The sequence below is a fragment of the Protopterus annectens genome, chromosome 9.part0 (genome assembly GCF_019279795.1).
Source record: "Protopterus annectens isolate FY-2018-M chromosome 9.part0, PAN1.0, whole genome shotgun sequence".
Taxonomy (NCBI): domain Eukaryota; kingdom Metazoa; phylum Chordata; order Ceratodontiformes; family Protopteridae; genus Protopterus; species Protopterus annectens.
Window position 1 is genome coordinate 1,085,763,621 of NC_056743.1, and position 21,471 is coordinate 1,085,785,091.

Here is a 21,471-nt window from a genome sequence, read left to right on the forward strand (position 1 = left end):
AAACCCTAGGCAAGCGGCTCCTTACGAACTCTGTAACGTTTTATCTTGATAGTTAACACAGAGCATTATGGTAATAATGCATCATATATTTCACTGTATAAATGTGTAGTAAAGTACTGTTAAAGACTCTGGCTGGTTGTTGAACAGAGAGGGTGGTGTAAAGGGGGGGTGTATTTGTAGTTGTCCTCAGTGCTTGGTTAACATTCTGTTGAATGAAGCTTTTGCCGTTGACAAGCCAAACCACTTTGATAAAAATGACTGCTTCTGAAATGGAGTAGGTCCATTTTAGTTAACATATTTAATTTTTGTCTATTTTCCCCTAACGTTTGTTTATATAACAGTTTATTTTACAGTCCTTTCTGAGCATTGTTTGTTTAGTTATTGAAGGTGTGTAAATTGACTGTGTAGAACATTATCGGAGATCTGGTATTCCTTTTTGTATATGTTTATCCTACTTCTGTGTTGATGGATTGCATCGGACATTACCATAGAGAGAGATTGTGTGTGTGTGTGTGTGTGTATATATATATATATATATATATATATATATATATATATATAAATAAAATGTGTATGTATTTGAGTGACGGGAGTGCCTTCTGTGTGGAGTCTACATGTCCTCCCCGCGGTTGGGTGGGCGTTCGAAAGACGTACGTAAATGGGCATGCCTTTGTTGAAGGTTGAACGTCGAGCTGGCACCTCGGCATTCGTCAAAATCTACTGCCAATCATTAGCAGACCGGAGTTCTGCTGTGGCGACCCCTAACTGGGAAAAGCCGAAAGACAACAACAATGTAGTCATCCACAACATGGCAATCTCCCATTTTAACAGGCTTCAGCAGGCTTCATAATTTGGTGATAACAGTGAGGTAATGATCATCTCTAAATCATGGCCATAAAACATTATGCTGTCACCTACAAATACACAAAAAGTGAGGAAAAGCTCCCAAAACCACCACAACCACGAATAATCCACAAAAGGTACTTTGGAAAGACAGCCCAACACTCGACCAGGCTTAAAATAAAATGTATCCAACAAATAAATAAAAACATAAAACGCATTCACGTATCACAGCGTTTTCATCCCAGATCAAAACTTCTTCAGATGTAACAGTAGCAGTAAAAAAAAGCATCAAATTGAAATCCTAGTTTTGTCTCCTATTTCTGCAGATTCAGCTGTGGTGCAGCATGTGTAGCCTCTGCAGCTGCCTTAGACTGCTCCGTCCAATGCACCTAGTGCTGGGACATGGGGATGGTCACCCTCTGCAGCTGCCTTAGACTGCTCCGTCCAATGCACCTAGTGCTGGGACATGGGGATGGTCACCCTCTGCAACCACCTTAGGCTACAAGGTGTTTGTTACAGAATGACTGATTTTTCATGCATTTAAACTTTGAAAGAACTGGAGTGGCTTTTGTGGGAGTGACCCATCTGTGGGCGTGGGTCAAATAGGAGTATTCCTTGAGTATGGTGTGGGTGGGACTTAAGGGGCGCCAGAGCAGTAGTTCGCCTAGGGCGCCGTTTCAGCTAAGGTCGGCCCTGGTAATGGGGCATTGGAATGACTGTGGCGATGTGTGCGTTCTCATATGTGTATGGAGAGGGCCCGATTCATTACCTTACCTAGAACCCCATTTGACCATGATCCAGCTCTAAAGTAAATGCTTTGTATCTTCCTCTTGCATGTGTCCATGCGAGAAAATGTGGTACTACTGGACTGGAGGAAATTCGGAAGGAACTACAGACAACAGCAGAGAGAACCGTGGTTATTTTTAAAAGTAACAGCAGCATTCTACTTGTACAGTAGTACAATGAAGTACAGAGTTTTGCAGTGGAAAAGTTTTTTTTTTTTTTTCAATGAACCCGACAAACTATTAATCACAGAAAATAAGCATTGTTGACTACTGAACTGAAGGTAAGCATTTTTTAATGTGAATATAACCAGATTTTTTTTTATTTTTGGAGAGGGAGGGGGATGGTGGCCAGGCTAGTGTGTGCATTTAAATATTTTAAAGTCTGGCTTGTGTCTGTGCATTTGTTTAAATATTTTGAAATCGGAAATTTATGCTCTTTTTTTTTCCATTGTACTCTTCTGCCCTCTTTTTGTTTTGGCGGTGTGGGGGTATCTAGCTGGGCTGGGGGTTAAAGTAACTTGCCCTTTCACTTGCTCAGCTTAAATTCTGCCATTAGGGCTGGCAAGTGAATACTTATACTATATTAAGAAATTGGAATATTTTTATCCTTTTTTGTGGTGAGGGTTAGTCAGCTGTGCTGTGGAGAAATGTAACTTGCACTTTAAACTTGGTTGGCTTAAATTACACCCCTAAGGTGTATTTGTGTGAATAAATTTGAATATTTATGTTTTTTTTTTTGGGGGGGGGGTGTTGGCAGTAACCTTGTCCTTTTCATATTTTAAAGGCTGGCTAGTGTGCATTTGAGAGAAATAAACAGATTTTTTGAGGGGGGATGGTAGCTGTGCACAGGAACTCATCATCATTTTCTTAGCTTAAAGCCTGGGATTAAGGGCTGGCTGGTGCACACTTGTGTGAAATAAATTGGAATATTTGTGCTTTATTTTTCTTGGGAGGGGGTAACTAGCTGTGTTGATGAAATAACTGCTGCATTAACGGCTAGTGTGCATTTGTATGAAACCGTCCCTAATCTTACGGAATGCTCTTGTATTTGCTTAATATGTTTGGTCTGCAAGTTACTCTCCTATTGTTTGCTTAGCTTATAGTCTGCCTTGAAATATGCTGCTATCTCTACTCTCTCTCTCTTTAGGTGCTGTATTTGTAAAGCCAAGTTGAAATTGTTCCTGATTTTGCAGAATGTCTCCAAGTTTGGTACATCTTGATCTGTTCCCAATAGAATTTGGGGTCAACTGTCCAGTCAAGTTACCAAATCCTGAATTACTGGGTCAACACTTAGGGGTGCGCTATCAATGTTGTAGCCACGTTTCCAAAGGAAATAATGCATTTTTGACATTTAGCTTTAGTCCATGTCTCTGGCACTAGTTATTTATTTGGGACAAGCCTTCCCGTAGGATAGCAGTCTTTTATGGATTTGATCAATACTCCTAGCTTGCTCCTTGCTGGCCATTATTGTATTTCATTTCATGATTATTACTGAAAAACTGTCATAGAAGAGGAGGTAGGAATAAAATCTCCATGTGGGAAAGGGGGGTTCTTAAAAAACACTTCTGTTCCGGGTGTCAAATATGCTAGGTATGCCACTGGATGCATGTCCATATAACTGAATAAAATACAATAAAATAAATAAAATCCAACACAGCTGTTCTAACAATACAAGCACCCCCACAACCCTGCTACTTATATAAACCAACTCAGGTATTGCACTACAGTGGTGAAAAAGCATATTCCCCAATCCCTACTATATTGTGATCTTGCATAGAAAAAAAAGCTGATGTGTGATCAGCAGATTTTTGATCAGGTGTACCTTCTTTTTTTTCTGTTTGACAATTTGAATTGTCGACCACTTACCTGTAACCCATATTTTACAAGTGTGTGTGTGGGGGGGGGGGGGGGACAGGGGAGCACTTCACACAGTCAGTTCATCGACAGAGTTAAGTGCTTGGGAAATTCATTAAAAGCACTCTTGTCAGACTGCTGGTAAGTGTGTGTTTGGGTTTGGAATGTTAAAAAACTTTCAAGTTTCAGCATTAGGGGAGGCAGTGTAAATGCAAGTGTTTGCAGTTTATGGTTAGATTAAGGGCTAAGAAGGGGAAAGATTTAGTGGTGTGTGTGTGTGTCTCTCAGTGTCTTATGTACGGGTAGTGTTAAGGTGTTCTTAATAGAATTTGGGGTCAACTGTCCAGTCAAGATGCCAAATTCCTACTGCTACGGTGTCAACGCTTAGGGGTGTGTTGTCAATGTCATACCCAAATTTCCAAAGGAGATGATAATGCATTTTTGACATTTAGGTTTAGTCCATGATTCTGTCACTAGTGATTTATTTGGGACATTCCTTTCTGTAGGATGGCTGAGTATTTTAAGGACTTGATCACACTCCTAGCTTGCTCCTTGCTGGCCATTATTTTGTTTCATTTCATGATTACTACTAAAAACAAATTGTCATAGAAGAGGAGGTATTAGAAAAAAATCTCCAAGGGAGGAAAGGGGGTTGTTAAACATTTCTGCTTCGGGTGTCAAATATGCTAGGTATGCCACTGTACGCATGTCCATATAACTGAATAAAATAAATAAATAAATAAAACTGAATACAGCTGTTCTAAAAATACAAGTCCCCAGACTTTTATACCTTCTTTTTTCTGTTTGACATTTTGAATTGTTGACCACTTGCCTTACACACGTATACTTTTTATATGTGTGTGGGGGGGGGGGGGTTTGTGGTGCCCTGAGCAGGGCAAGAACCCATTAGCTCATTCTATATCTTCCTAGGTACAAGTACCAGTCACAATACTAATCATTTCAGAGCAGGAATCCCAATCAGTTGTGGCACTACTCATCTGACTGTCAATTATTGGAGACGAATAAATCTTGAGTCTCAAAAAAAATAAATAAATACATTTGTTAAGCCCTTACAGCAATGTACTACCTAAATAAGAGACCATCCATAATTCTGTTAACCACATATCATACAAATGACTTAAAATATTTTCACTGCCATCACTGATCATCATGTTACCAAATCAACTTCTAAAAAATAAGTCCACTATTGTTCTAATTAAGCTTAAATATCCCTTTGGGCAAGTTTTCATCCTAACGACATTAGAAATATTATGTGTTATAAACTTAATACAAGTTTTATAAAAAGAGCGCTTGTACAAGAATATAACTGGAATGGATTACATGCTGCGCCAATGCAAACAGCTAGATTCTTTAAGTGCCTCTTTTGATAGCCCTTGGTGAAACCAATCTCATGGATACCTGCAGCTCTTGGGCCCGTACTTAACAGCATTATCAAGAAAAAGATCTACCTCGTGGAATATCCTGAAATATTCCACATAAAAGAACATTAATCCTGTGGTATTTCTTCAACTTAAGCCTTTACCTTTATTTATAAGCATACATTTCCTAAAATGCTCAGCTGCACCCAGGTAAAAGTCAGTCACACTAACCCCTCACTCACTGGAAAGGAAGATTCACCTCACATTTCCATTCACATATCTTAGCCTACAAAGACAAAGCTGGTATACCAGCTAGCTTTATTTCTAATCAAATCTCACAATAATCAGGGCAAGTTTACCCCACATACAAAGCAGTTACAAATCTTAGGAACCCAATCAGCTGCAAAAATCAAATAAAACACTATTAACATAATGCTACTCCTATTATCAGCTTCGCCTTGTACAGATAACACATTAATCATCTACAAACTAGCAAATTTCATATATTTGTTTCCATGCAAATCAGTTGCATAAATCCCACTTTTCCTACATTTTGAATAAAATGGCAAATTTCAGCTGGTCGGTGAGTGCCAGAAATCCTACTCATCAAAATACACAGGCATAAAACCACCTCAGAGGACTCCTTTCAAGATACGCTAAAATGTGATGAGAATCTTCTTACACTATGTGGGTCAATAACTCTTTAATCAAAATAATAAAGGGTTAGTTGCCCTGCATGCAAACACTAGAAGAAAACTAAAAATTACTGCACAGAAATTAAAGAAAAAGAATGAAGTGGTATCAAACTAACTTTACATTACTTCTATCGACTTGGCATGAACGCCTTCAAGGGAAGATAACCTATACAATAGTACCCCCCCCCCCCAGCAATTATATCCCTCTTAAAAAACTTAGCAATATAACTATCAAACATTTGACCAGTGATTGGGTTACACATTTACCTGCAAAGTAAATGGAATACATAATATGCTAGTTTGTACCGCACTAAGTACCACCATAACTTTGCTTAATGCAAGGAAATCTGTTTAGATTCTAAAGGATGTTAAGAAATTATTAAAGTTGGGCTTCTCAGACACATTCTCTCTTCAAAGGAAAAGACAGGTGGGACTATTTACCAAACAGCATGACAGTCTCTCACCCCGTCAAAAGATGCAGACAAACTTTTGCAGAGAAGACCATTTCCATGGGTAAGCAATTAGTTATCAATAGGCCAAATTAATTTAAAATTTTCTTAAAATGAAGTCCATCCTCCTGGCACCAAAATGATACAAAGGGTCCTATATTTTCCACCCATTTTCTTTCTAGATAAAGCTTTTCTCCAGCTATGTAACATTTCTATGGACAACATCCAGATTCTGCTTTGCTACTACTTTGGCCACCACTGGGGAAACAAACCTCTGAAGTTGGAAAGTACAACCAGAAAAACTTCTATAGTCAGGAAATGCCAAGAACAATCGGTGCTTTACTATCCATGTGTTTATCACGTAAATAATTAGTCTTTCTCATGCTCTCTTTTTAGCAATGACACAGACCATTAGGGTAAATGTAATTCATATGGGCAGTGCAGAAGCCATCATTACAGTTTTCTCACCAGAGCTAACAAACCCAGATGAAAGTAATTGTATCTAACAACATGTACATACCAAGCAATGTCAATAGCCTTGGGAAAATAATCTGCTAATATCAGACAAACTAAAAAGTTCTCAATTTTGTTTATTCTTTATGGGCCACCCCTCACTATACACACCTTTTTCTTCCTCAGAACTGAAAACTTATCACGATATCACAACATTGAGCTATTGGGGAAATGTATTAAAAACAGAACAGTGAGTTACTGTACCTATGTAATGCCTACATTCTAAACTGGTATACAAATTGCTGCTATTCTATACTTGATGCAGAAAGACAGTAAATCTATTTGAAGTATCTTAGCAATAAAATGTGCCTTGTTATAAGAAAAAGAATGCAGGAGATGCACATAATCAGAACTATAAATGCATTTCTGGAAAAGAAACTTGTTACTAAGTACCATTAAAAATGGAACAAAGGAAAATGGGGCTCTTTTGCATCATGAGCAACCCTCTTAAATTTAAAAAATTATCACTCAGTTTAAAGAATGCCTACACTGCAGGTATGACCATACTGTACCATAGTTTGGTGATCATCTCTTCTAAGTTTGGCCTGCTAACAAAGCAACAGTTTAAGCGTGTTGACAAGTGTTCCAGTCATACTATACAACAGTGTTTTCAATAGTAAAATTCACATACACAGCTTGAAGTTTGCTCACTTATTAAATGGCCACAGACATCATAGGACAGTCCAGGAAAGTTCTTTACCTGACCTTGACTCTTCGGCAGTCAGTAAGCCCATTGGACTGGTGTTAACATCTGCCCCTAAGAACCAGAACCTATATTAAACGGCCACAGGCATTGTATGTATTGCCGTCCTCCATTTGTTTTCTTTTTTTTACTCTAAATAATAGTTGAATCTGCACTTTTTGTCTTTACATCAAACGGCCATGGCATGTATACCTAGCGCAGACAAAGAGTCTCATAATCCCCCCTCCCCACTGCCTAAACCCTTTTATTTGACAGAGTAGCCGACAATCTGGATTAATCAACAGAATAACTAGACCACAGATCATGTACAACATTATATTGTAAGCTAAAGAAGGACATTTACTCTGCTATATTAGACAGAGCTACAGACTGGAAACGGTCTTTGCAGTTAATCTCCCATCGGGTAGTCTTCTGGCTCCCTATACATTAGCTGCTAGTTCCAGCTGGCTAAATAACCTGTTCCTGCAAGTTGGACACAGATACTGATCTGGTCCTGCTGAACAGTCGGCAGCTCACGGGAACTGGGTTCAAACCTAAGCGAGTAACACACCCCTCCTGTGGAATTGGCCAGTTCCCTACTAGCAGACCTTTGGTATACACCCCTCCCACCTGAGCGCAATTTTTAAAATAGTTATAGTTTACAAAGCCCCCCCTTTGCTGTCCCCAGCATGGTGTACTCGCCATGTAAATTATGTCTTTTTACTGTTAAACTGTTACAAACTAACCATTGTTTGAATTACGTAGTGTAGAATGCTAACAGCGCTGCTCTGAGCAGTTACCAGTAGTGAGCCGTTACATTGTTTAAGGTTACATAATAACATTACAGTTGTAACAAAGTTTCTAGATAACTCTCATAGTGTTATGCTATCGACTTATAACTACTGTACTGCTAAAAGTTGTTCTTGGCTAGGAAGTGCACCGTAAAGGAATACTGAGTTCATAGAATGTTACGTACCACGCGGTGTTAATGTCTTTCGTAGACAAAGCTGAACTAGTATGAGTTGTTAAGTAGCCTACCTGCATGAAATGCTTAGCGACTATATTAACTGTATTTTACTGCTATAGTTCTTAATATCAGGTCATGCAAGTAGCCCTACTTGGCAGTCTAGCATGTATCTAAATTAGCGACATTGTGGCTTCCCTGTCTTATGCTAACATCTGTTAAAAACAGCCATTTCCATGTAAAGCAAGCCCACTCTAGTAGCTGTAATAGCAACTTCCTAAATGCCATAGCGACCATTAAATAGTTATTGTACTTAGCCCACTTCTACCCCTTAAATTAACCACCTTTGCTTTCTTCTTTTAGACAGGACAGTCCAGGGAAGTTCTTTACCGGACCATGACTCTTCAGCAATCAGTAAGCCCATTGGACTGGTGTTAACGTCTGCCCCTAAGAACCAGAACCTATATTAAATGGCCACAGGCATTGTATGTATTGCCGTCCTCCATTTTTTTTTCTTTTTTTTACTCTAAATAACAGTTGAACCTGCACTTTGTCTTAATAACAAAAGGTCGTGGCGTGTATACCTAGCAAGGAAAACAAAGTCTCATAATCCCCCTTCTCCCCACTTCCTAAACCCTTTTATTTGACTTAGAGTAGCCCTCAATCTGGATTAATCAACAGAATAACTAGATCACAGGTCATGTACAACATTCAATTGTAAGATAAAGAAGAAAATTTACTCTGCTATATTAGCTAGAGCTAAAGAATGGAAACAGTCTTTGCAGTTAATCTCCCATCAGGTAGTCTTCTGGCCCCTATACATTAGCTGCTAGTTCCAACTGGCTAAAATAACCTGTTCCTGCAAGATGGACACATACTGATCTGGTCCTGCTGATTGTTTTTACAGTCGGCAGCTCGCGGGAACTGGGTTCAACCCACTTCGTTCCCATTCCCACCCACCCCCATATCCCTATAATTTATACTTATCTAGCCACTCCCTCTATCCACACATCCAATCATATCCATCCACCCACATACATTCTACCGCTAATTACTTCACTATACCCCTCCCCCACCCACTTCCTAATACAAACAACTACTACCAAAATGCCTTTTACTAAAAACCTCCCTTTTACAAATAAAGCAACACCTCAAAACTCCTGATTAAATACTTTAACCACCAGTACATTCTAACAATCACTCTACTATTCTTAATCACTGTAGCCCAATTAACCTCCTATCACATCCACCTAAACGAATCCACCTCCCCTCACTCCACCTCCAACTACTACCAACCAACACCAACACCAGTAAGCTTCCATATATTTAGCTCCATTTGTAACATATCAACACTGCACCAAATGCAGGTTTCCCTTCTCCCTCATCCTAATATTTCCAGTAACTCTCAGCTCCATGATAAATAAATAGCCAAATTCCTTAAAACTATAGTCAACTTAGTTAACAAACTATCCCTTAGTGGTGACATTAACCCAAACCCTGGCCCAACATACAGTCCATTTAGATCGCCCACTCAAACTATCATACATTCACAACCCCCCCCCCAAGCTACAACCACTCCTCCTAGGACCAAATCAGATATCCTTCTATTAAATATCAACACAAGAAGCATAAACAATAAAGTCCATGAACTGCATGCCAATCTCCCCCTCTGTAATCCAGATATTGTACTTCTCACTGAAACGTGGCCTTCCATAGTCAACAACAAAATACTACCCCCAGGATATAAGACCATACAGACAGACAGACTTGCTAAAAGGGTGAAGAGGTGAAGCCCTACTTTTTAAAGACCATCTCTCCATAGTATCTTTAGATGAAAAACCTCCAAGCCCCAATAATGCCGAAGTTATATCCGTCAAACTAAAGGTAAACCCCAAAATGCATATATATTGTATAGTATCTATATGCCCCCAGGGGATAATGTACAAACCCTAGAAAACATACTACACTCCTCAAACCCCAAAAATTGCATAAACCCACACGGCTTTACATAACTTATCCAAACACCCACTAGAATCAATAAGTCAAATAATAAACATTCCTCACTAGACTAGATACTAATAAACAGGCCCGAATTATACTTTTACTTTGGCTGTCTGCCAGACAATCTCAATGACCACTACCCAACCTGTCGACTAAGGAACCAAGCCAACCTACTTAAACATTTAAACAAGTAAGAAAAAAAAAAAAAAAAAACCTAAACCCCATTAACCTTATAGATATACTCAGACACTGTAACTAGACACCCCTGAAACTTCTACCCCTACAGGATGCAATTAACTACTTTAACTCTACCTTCCTATCTATACTAAATTCTCAAGCTCCTAGTAGAAATATACATGTCAAATCAAATAACGCCCCATGGTTAACAAAAGAAACACTGTCAATTTTTAAATCGAGAGACAAAGCATGGAGAACATGAAACAAAACAAAGTCCCTACCCACCCTACTATACTACTGGGAACTTAGAAATAAAGCAAAGCAGCAAATTTAAAAAGACAAAATAAATTACTACACCGAGATACAAACAAAGCATCACAATAATCTTCAGAAATTTTGGTCAGCTATAAATATCATACTTCAGCCAGGCAAAGTCAGGACAACTTCTCCGAATACTACTAATAAACTCTAATGATACAGCTACCCCTATTCAATAAATAATTTACTGAAACAATACTAGCTTTAGCCAGCAACCAAACACCCTCAGTTACCTCACTCCCCCACCTCCATCTCTCCCAACACCAAATCCAACTTCTCCATGAAACCTGTACCTACAGAGATAAATCAAAAAACTACTAAAACCCACCACTTTAGCTGCAGATAACTTGCCTGCTGAGTTCCTAAAACTAACAGCAGACGGTATTGCCTACCCTGTATCAATTCTTATTAATAGATCCATAGCTGAACATAACGTCCCTGCCATTTGGAAAATTCTGCACATTATACCACTCCATAAAGGTGGCTCATCAACAGAAATCACCAACTACTGACCCATCGCAATATTGTCACCCCTATCCAAAATTTCTAGAGAGGGTCATTCACACGCAAGTCTCCAATTACCTGCATACCCACAAACTACTAACCAACACAGCATGGCTTCTGTGCATTTCACAGTACATCTATGGCTAATGGCATTTACCAACACTGTCAACTATCATAGGAATAATAACAACTATGTATCCTCCATCTTCCTTGACCTATCAAAAGCCTTTGATATGGGTTTCCCATAGCAAGCTACTAAATGTACTTTCCAAACTAAACTTTTGCCAAAATACCCCTGCCTGGTTCCAGGACTACCTGACTAGTCGCCAACAAGCAGTCTCTTGGCAACAGACTTTATCCCCCCTACTACCAGTGACAATGGGTGTCCCCACAAGGCTCAATCTTAGGTCCATTACTCTTTTCTATATTTACTAATACCTACACATTTCAACCCAACTAGCCTCGCTCATCCAATATGCAGATGATTCAACAGTAATGTGTGCTGTTCCCACAATAATAGAACTGCATACCTTTAATCAACAATCCTTCCTAGCAGTTGAAACCTGGCTTACTAACGGATAACTAATTTTAAATCCCCCCAAAAAAACAAAACTTATGATATTCTAACCAACTAAAACAACCGTAACCTCTAATACCTTTAACATTGTGTCACTAAATAACATCATCTCCCCAACTTCACAAACCAAACTCTTAGATGTGGAAATTGACAGCAATTTAAACTTAGACATTCATATTTCACAAACAGTTAAAAAAGCACAGAAAACATTAGGAACCCTATATAGAAACAAACAGTAGTACTTCACCAAAAATACTAAAGCTACATTGCCCAGTCCCACTTAATCTCAACTCTATTATACATAGCCCCCATACTCACAAACCTAAAGAAAGCCGAGCTTGCAAAACTTTAATCCTGCTAGAACAAAATTGCCAGATTAGCTTCAAACTTACCAGCTAGATCCCACCACTGCAACACTGTCAAACAATTCAACTGGCTTGAGCTCCCACACATCCTTCATTACAACCAGTTAACTATGACCCACAAAATACTATATGAACCTGAAAAAATACCTGCCCTACACACCTTAGTCCAACCCTATACCACCAGTAGAACATCAAGATCCACTAACAAACGACATATAAAAATCAGCATAAGCAAAAAACAAGCAGGGGATTCCTCTTCTCAAACTATAGTGGAAAAATCTGGAATGCTTTACCAAAAAACATTACATCTATTACATCTATTGTCCACTTTAAATCAACCCTAAACAACACCTGTTAAATGGCTGTGCCCTTGTTCTGCCCCTGATTAATCCCTCTGCTATCACCAGTAGCCTGATCTGAACTAACCACAACCACTAGTCCTATCTATTACATAGGCCTTAGCATACTAACACCACCCAAACTTCTGAATTTAAAAGCAGAGGACATTCAGAATATCTTAGCCACTTATTCTCTTCAGCTATTGCATAGGAAAGACATTATGTAGTAAAAACTTTGTGTGTTGTACTGCTTATTCATATGTTAAATGTGTTGTAATATTATGATTCTTATACTAAGGTATCAACTATAAATGTAGACTGTGTACAGTCTGACCTTTCAAAGATACTATCCAGAACTACTAAATACTAACTGTATGTAAAATAACTGTATGTAAACCACCGACATATGTTCTGTTTTTCTTTTGTTTCATGTGGAGCTTTCCTCCCGGGCCGCGGCTGAAACTGGACATGTGTCCGGTCGGACTTTCCCAGTAAACAAATGTAAAATAAAATAAATAATAATAAATAAATATTCAGACAATATACAATGTAACCTTTCTTCCATCAATCTTCAATAATGCTACAAAGACAGTTTTACTAGTTGCCCAAAACTGTTAAATAACAGCCCTCCTCTGTAGTTACAGTGATGATGGTGCTTGTTGTGCTAACACAACCCATGTTATTCCAGCAACTTTTTGAGTTTACAAGAGTACTATTTAAAATAGGACCCTATTTGAGTTTACAAGAGTAATATTTAAAATAGGACCCTATTTTGCCCCCCATTATGTAGTAAAAAATTTGTGCTGTACTGCTTATTCATATGTTAAATGTGTTGTAATATTATGATTCTTATACTAAGGTATCAACTATAAATGTAGACTGTGTACAGTCTGACCTTTCAAAGATATTATCCAGAACTACTAAATACTAACTGTATGTAAAATAACTGTATGTAAACCACCGACATATGTTCTCTGTTTTTCTTTTGTTTCATGTGGAGCTTTCCTCCCGGGCCGCGGCTGAAAATGGACATGTGTCCGGTCGGACTTTCCCAGTAAACAAATGTAAAATAAAATAAATAATAATAAATAAATATTCAGACAATATACAATGTAACCTTTTTTCCATCAATCTTCAATAATGCTACAAAGACAGTTTTACTAGTTGCCCAAAACTGTTGAATAACAGCCCTCCTCTGTAGTTACAGTGATGATGGTGCTTGTTGTGCTAACACAACCCATGTTATTCCAGCAACTTTTTGAGTTTACAAGAGTAATATTTAAAATAGGACCCTATTTGAGTTTACAAGAGTAATATTTAAAATGGGACCCTATTTTGCCCCCCATTATGTAGTAAAAAAATTGTGTGTTGTACTGCTTATTCATATGTTAAATGTGTTGTAATATTATGATTCTTATACTAAGGTATCAATTATAAATGTAGACTGTGTACAGTCTGACCTTTCAAAGATACTATCCAGAACTACTAAATACTAACTGTATGTAAAATAACTGTATGTAAACCACCGACTACATATGTTCTCTGTTTTTCTTTTGTTTCATGTGGAGCTTTCCTCCCGGGCCGCGGCTGAAAATGGACATGTGTCCAGTCGGACTTTCCCAGTAAACAAATGTAAAATAAAATAAATAATAATAAATAAATATTCAGACAATATACAATGTAACCTTTTTTCCATCAATCTTCAATAATGCTACAAAGACAGTTTTACTAGTTGCCCAAAACTGTTAAACAGCCCTCCTCTGTAGTTACAGTGATGATGGTGCTTGTTGTGCTAACACAACCCATGTTATTCCAGCAACTTTTTGAGTTTACAAGAGTAATATTTAAAATAGGACCTTATTTGAGTTTACAAGAGTAATATTTAAAATAGGACCCTATCCCCCCCCCCCCCCCCCCCATCACCACCAACATTATTTTAGGCTTTGTCCAGATTTCTTATGTTAAGAGGTTGCGCTTGCAAGGTAAACAATATGTCTTTTGAGAACTGCATAAGGCAAGGCTAAATGGATCTTGCCCTATCTGTGCCCAAGTGCAGGCTCTCAAAACAATACATAGTGATGTCTACCCACAGTAGTACCTCCCTTCTCTCTCAATTGTCCCGATTTTCAGGGATGTCCCTAAGTTTTACTCAAGCGTTAGTTCTGTCCCTCTTAATCCCTCCAAAAACTGGTGACTTTCAGAGAAAAGTAGGTGAATTACACTTAATGACAATAATTAGAGTTATAGACTTTTTTACTTCAGAAAATGTATATTAATTCACATCCAGTTATTCTGTCAATGTTTCAAGTTAACAGTACTAATATTTTAAGAGTGTCGATTGTCCTATTTCTGGATTTGTCCCCGATTCTGTTGAGATTTGTCCCTGACTGGTTGAGAGCTATGGTACCTACTAATGCTCTTAGGGAAAATCTTGCCCATCATCACTGTAAAACTGCAAATCTGGCTTTTGTCGGAAGATCTAAATTATTAAATGTATATATCATCGCAGAACCTTAAGGAGTAAGAGAGATTTGAACACCACAGCTACCACATCGACAAAACTATTTATGTGTACTGCTTAATAAAACAATAATTCCTCTGATAAGTACCTGATAGTTATACAAACGAATTATACCGACACACATACACGACACGGAATACATCGAGGTTTCACTGACTTCTCATTCCCATACGGTACTACTTCAACGAGTAAAGGGCATGATTCTGGGACGGATAAAGATTTGACGCTGGTCACATACTTGGATATTTTTTCTGAGCCAGAGGTTGCACAGATCGCACACCACATCTGCTGTAACCTAATACCATTAAACCAATACTTTTATTATAAAATAATGTACATAAAATTTCAGTTTAATCATAATTTTAGCTACAGCTAAGTGACATATCTTAAATCAACCCATTATAATGCCCCCTTTTCCAAACAAACGTTTCCAACTGTAATGAAACAATATGGACTTTTTAGTGAAAATAGTATTCTATAACAACATAACTACGAACAAAATTATAAGCTTTTCAATATTAAGTTATGCGAGTTTCGGTCATCACAGATGCAGACATTATTTTTAAGGTATCTAAATCAGAATTAAATAAACAACGAAATGCTAATTTGGCATAACCGCGTTAACTGAAGTTACCTGACAAATAGTTGGTCCATTTCAGTAATACTCCTTCCATAGCCAGAGAACTTCATCACTAAAAATTTGTAAAAAGGGGTTGGAAGTGATGTTACATGTGGGCGGTACCTCATCGCAACGATTAAACTAAAACAGTCCACGCCAAGAAGGCGGGCATAATGGGGAAAAGGCAAAATACAGAAAAGCGGAGGACGGAAACGCAACTTTGAGTGATTTGGAACTTGACCAACTGCCATTTGTGTCCACATTTTCGCTACTGTTTGGGGGTGTGGCCAGTGTGGGGCATGCGAATGAGTCAATTATGCTAGCGGATTGGTAGCAAGTAACTTCGTGGACTGAAATGTTGAGATGCTCAGTTTGGATCCACCCCGTTCATTGATTGTAAATACGTGTATCGCAAAGATGTATGGAGATTGTAGTACATTGTTGCTTTCTATGCGTCGATTTAATGCTACGCGGACTACAGACATCAGTTCGCTGTTTAAAGAGGCGCAGCGAGTAGGCTGGAGCAATTGCCAGAGGTCGGTTAGGGGCGGCTCGTTGTTGGGAGGTAGTAGGCTGGAGAGCTGGGCCGGTGTCGGCCCGAGGGAGGAGGGAATGAGTGAAGAGGATCAGAACGTTGCAGACTGCAATAGGAGTATCGATTGTCCCAGGTATGGAGGTTGAACTTGCACCTAAAGCAACCGTATAAGGACACGCCGCTTTGGGTATATTTTGCCGGAGTCGTGGCCCCAGTGCTTTCATATAGTAGGGTTTGTAGATGTTGACATTTGCCTCTTCCAGTTTAACCTGCGATGGTTATGTTGTAAAGTTGTATTTTTGGGGGGTTTTGCCATCTAGATATTTCGGTGTCACATTATTGCTCATCTTTTGACAAACTTTACTGTTCTCTGGACATTGAGAATTGTGGCTATGGTCCGTTTTGCTTTTGTCTGTGCGTTGTACTCTGAATTATACCTCAGCTGTCCCTCAGTTTGACTCAAATGTGTCTCTGTCCCACTTAATCCCTACTAAAATTGTTGACTTTTGGAGAAAGGTGGTGAATTACACTTAAATAATGACAACAATTATGAGTTATACACTTTTTTTACTTTTAAAAATGTACATTAATCCCCATTCTCTTATTCTGTCAAGATTTCAAGTTGGAAGTAGTAGTATTATTATTTTGAAAGTGTCCCCGATTGCCCCGGATTATTTTTGGATTTGTCCCTGATTTTGGCAAGATTTGTCCCTGATTCGGTGAGAGCTATGCTCCATGTTACTAAGTCCAGTGCACTTTGCAAAACCTTTTTGCTTGCACCTTTCAACTTTTACTCTTTTGAGGTTCCTAGCTTATTTTAGATATCAAAGCCCTCTGCACACCTTTCCATGGTTCTTGATTTTGGCTCAAAATGTTGCTCTTTTCCTCCTAATCCCTCTTAAAACTGCTAATCTGGGGAGAAAGAGTGGTGGATTACATTTGCTCTAATTATTGTCATTTATTATTAAACTTTTATTTCAGAAAATACACATTATTTAATAATCACTTATTCTACTAATTCCATGTTAATAGACTAGTATTTTAAAAACCATTCCTAATCATCATCTTTTGGCTGTCCCGTTAGGGGTCTCCACGGCAGATCATCTGTTTCCATTTCTTCCTGTCCTCTGTATCTTGCTCTGTCACACCAACCACCTGCATGTCCTCTTTCACCACATCCATAAACCTTATCTTAGGCCTTCCTCTTTTCCTGTTGCCTGGTAGTTTCATCCTTAGCATCTTTTTCCCAATATACGCAGCATCCCTCCTCAGCACATGTCCAAACCAACATAATCTTGCTTCTCTGCCTTTTTCTCCAAACCTTCCAACCTGGGCTTGACCCACCAATATACCTATTCCTAATCCTGTCCACCCTCGTCACACCCAGTGCAAATCTTAACATCTTTAACTCTACCACATCCAGCAATAACTCCTGCCTTTTTGTCAATACCACTGACTCCAACCCGTATATCATAGCTGGTCTCACTACCCTCTTGTAGACCGTCCCTTTCAATTTTACTGGTACTTGTCTGTCACAAATCACTCCTGACACTCTTCTCCACCCACTCCATCCTGCCTGTACTCTCTTCTTCACCTCTCTTCCACACTCACCATTACTCTGAACTATTGATCCCAGGTATTTAAACTCATCCACCTTCGCCACCTCTACTCCTTGCATCCTCACCATTCCTCTATCTTCCCTCTCATTCACACACACATGTATTCTGTCTTAGTCCTGCTGACCATCATTCCTCTTCTCTCTAGAGCATATCTCCATCTCTCCAGGGTCTCCTCCACCTGTTTCCTACTCTCACTACAGATCACAATGTCATCTGCAAACATCATAGTCCACGGGGGCTCCTGTCTGATCTCGTCTGTCAACCTGTCCATCACCATTGCAAATAAGAAAGAGCTCAGAGCTAATCCTTAATGTAATCCCACCTCCACCTTAAACGCATCTGTCACTCCCACCACAGACCTCACTGCTGTCACACTACCCTCGTACAAACCCTGTACCATTCTTACATACTTCTCTGACACTTCCAACTTCCTCATACAATACCACAACTCCTCTCTAGGCACCCTGTCATATGCTTTCTCCAAGTCTACAAAAACACAATGCAACTCCTTCTGACCTTCTCTTTACTTCTCCATCAACACTCTCAGAGCAAACATCATTCCTAATGATGTCTAGTTTTGTCCCTTATTGTGGAGGTAAGAGGTTGAGATCTGTGACCTTTTGCATTTGTAAGGTCGATGTGACTTTATACTGCCAAATGTGTTTTTAAGTCATAATTTAGGATGTTTTGAACTGTACTTACACTATATTCTTGAGTAGTTTTTGTTTGTGTTTCCAGTTTTTATCATCACATTTTAATTGCATTTGTTTATTTCAGTTTAATCACCAGGTAAGTCAGCTGTTCAACAATATGCTTGCCCATTGGACCCCATCTACCCCAGTATAATTTAATGGGAGTGCATTCTATAGTCCAGACTGCTGCTTCATTTTAAATGCATTTATTTCTGCAACCTTATCACCATTTTAGTTTTCTTCTTGATTCTGTTTTTTTTTCCCTACCTTGGTGCCAAGGTAAAATGCAAATTTTTTGTTACGTCCAGTTCTGGCTGCTGATCCCCTCAGGTGACACATACTGCTGGAATGTAGTCATTTTCTCCCAGGACAGCTGCTTCTCACTCTTAAAAGCTGTCTCATAAGTCTAAATTCAGTCCAGATGTTGAGGCCTGCTTCATCTCCATAAACTTTACTGATGATATTGTTGACTCCACCTTCCACTTCTTTTACAGAGGATTCAGTTTCCCTTCAAGATGTGCCAGCATTCCCTATATATTTATTCATCTTTATTTATATTTTTCACAGTAAACGATTACAGAGCATGTAATATTTAATCTATTCAAATAAAAAAATCAGATCCAAATCAGCAAGGTAAACAATATAACTTTGTACCCTACAACCTTACTAACCAAAAATAAACTTAACAATTTATACAATATGTGTCAAATTCTACCAATAAACTCTAAATGTTAACACATACTTGTAAGTATGCTATTTTTAGATATTAGTAGGAACATGTATTGCATATATTTTTTTTCAGTGTTTGTCTTTTATTTTGTCTAACAACAAAGATAAATTTGTCCAATACCTGTAATTAATTGTTTCCCTTTTATTATAAAAATCATATCAGACTGTTTTATACACAATGTATCGATCTTTTTAGAAAAATTAGATGGAATTGTCATTTTCCAGTTTTTCACCATACCTTTCTGGTACTTTTTATAAGCATCATATAATACATTGTTTCTCTGTGCCACACACTGGAGGAGTGTCATTACACAGAATTATATGTTTTACCAGAAATTTGTCAAGACTCCAGTAGTTGAGAAAAACATTGAAAATCAAACCAGAATTCCTTAACCAAGTCGCACTCCTAAAGCATATGTTCCAAGTTTGCTTTAAAATGTCTGTAATGCATGGAATGTTTTAAAATCAGGAAGAAGATAAACTTAATAAACACATTTCTAGTGTGAGTCCCAATCTGAAGTGTGCTTAGGTGTGATTAACAAGTGTTTTGTAAAGTGACTTTAAGTGCTTTTAGGAGTTATCCGCGGTGGTGCAGCGGTAGCATTGTTGCCTCACAGCAAGAGGTTCTCCAGTTTGATTCTTGGCTGGTGTGTGGGGAGTGCCTTCTGTGTGGAGTCTGCATGTCCTCCCCACAGTCTAATGGCATTCCGAAAGACATGCGTGAATGAGCGTGCCTTCGTTGAAGGTTGGGCGTCGAGCTGGCAACTCGGCACCATAAAAACCTACTGCCAATCATTAGCGGACCGGAGTTCCACTGTGGCGACCCGTAACTGGGAAAAGCCGAAAGACAAACAACAACTCTAAGTGCTTTTAAGATCTGGTCTCACACTAGGGACTTACAGCTGACATTGTCAGCTATCAAAGAACAGCAGCCAGAGGTAAAACAGCTCTTAAAAGCTGTTAAGTTTTCACTGTGCCACAACAATGTGATAGTGAAGTTTTTAACAGCTTTCAAAGTTATTGATTTTGCAGAGGGGTACAGTGTTTCTATGTGCTCTCTGTTTGACAATAAGTACTTTTACCCAGCTTTTGAAGGGTTTTGAAAGCTGGTAAAGTACTTATTTCTAGTTGTTCTCTGTTTGACAATGTACTGTTTACCAGTTTTTGAAGGGATTTGAAAGCTGGTAGAATACAATGCACTCCCACTCCTGAACTTTTTATCTTTAGCTGGTAGTACATGAAGCAGATAAAGTTTAAAGCATTACTACACTGCAAAGAATTATGATCAAATCACTTACTAAACCTTTTATCATGTGTTATCGACATGGATGCCAAAGTGCTCTAGAGTTGATATGCTTACCCCAGATGTATCAAACGCACATTGTTTGTTATGAGTGGAGACCTGATTGTTGTCCCCTGTTAAACCTCTATCAATTGATGTCAGAATTTGTTACTTTTCCAGTTCTGTGTAGTTTCTGAAATATTTTATGTAGAAATCTCCATTTGAAAATTTTTAGAATGTTGTTTTGCTAGTTCATTTAAAATTGTACTTGCACCTTATTCACAGAAATTTAAATAATGTGGTTGAATTTAGAATTGAAATGGAAAAACACTCATAAGATATTACTTGGTGCTGAAGGAATAAGTCTAGAGAGAGAACCACTTGTCAGCAGATATTTTATATATTTTAATTGGTATGGATGATTTACTAATTCCTCACTCACAGTTTGGATCTTTGTATTAAGGTATTGCCTGATGAGCTGTATTAATATTCATGGATAATATTATCCACACATAATAAAGTGTTTTCTTTTAAAACAACCATTTCAATAAACAAAGCGGTTTCTTTGAAACTCATAATTTTAATACAGTGGAAACTTCAATAAACCAATGAGTGGAGAATTTGGAGAGTAAATTTCTAAAGTTGGATAACTATAAATGAACATTTTAATTTTCTAGGATTTTTATATAGTTAGACATCAATGGATTAGAAAGGGGAATAGGTAAATACTTATTTAATACCCATGACTTCTTGTTACTAGTAACAACTAATGCCTCATATTTTTCTTTTTTAAATTTGCTGTTAATATTTTTTTGTCTTTATGCAATTCTGTCCAATTTGCAGTACATGCAGTGTCTTACAATTATATAATAACTTTTAATATATTTTAATATTTCAAAAACTGAAAAGCCAAACACACTCCTTATTCCAGGTTCTGATATGAGATGGAAATATAACTCTTTGTATTTTAGGATACTACAAAAGTTAAAAAACTTAATATCTTTGGCTTACTCCTTTGACACGAAAGATG

The 21,471-nt window shown here is 38.1% G+C and overlaps 2 protein-coding genes across 4 annotated transcripts in view; one reads left to right on the forward strand and one right to left on the reverse strand.

Annotated features, from left to right (window-relative positions):
• Positions 1-15,733, reverse strand: part of LOC122811820 (pleckstrin homology domain-containing family A member 3-like) — a 547,265-nt gene extending 531,532 nt beyond the window's left edge. The window contains exons 1-2 of one of the 3 annotated variants that reach the window (XM_044083927.1): positions 15,600-15,691; positions 15,054-15,260 (exon numbers count right to left, since the gene is read on the reverse strand). Coding sequence is in view for 1 of the 3 variants with exons in the window: in XM_044083925.1 (XP_043939860.1) it covers positions 15,600-15,639 (40 nt within the window). In the remaining 2 variants the exon portion in view is untranslated. Of the gene's footprint in view, positions 1-15,053; positions 15,261-15,599 lie in introns of all 3 variants that reach the window. The other 2 variants (XM_044083925.1, XM_044083926.1) reach the window with 2 other exon arrangements.
• A 213-nt stretch (positions 15,734-15,946) lies between these two features.
• Positions 15,947-21,471, forward strand: part of TARBP2 (TARBP2 subunit of RISC loading complex) — a 272,258-nt gene continuing 266,733 nt past the window's right edge. Inside the window, exon 1 of the mRNA XM_044083924.1 lies at positions 15,947-16,252. Coding sequence (XP_043939859.1) covers positions 15,948-16,252 — 305 coding nt within the window. The 5' untranslated portion in view covers position 15,947. The remainder of the gene's footprint in view (positions 16,253-21,471) is intronic.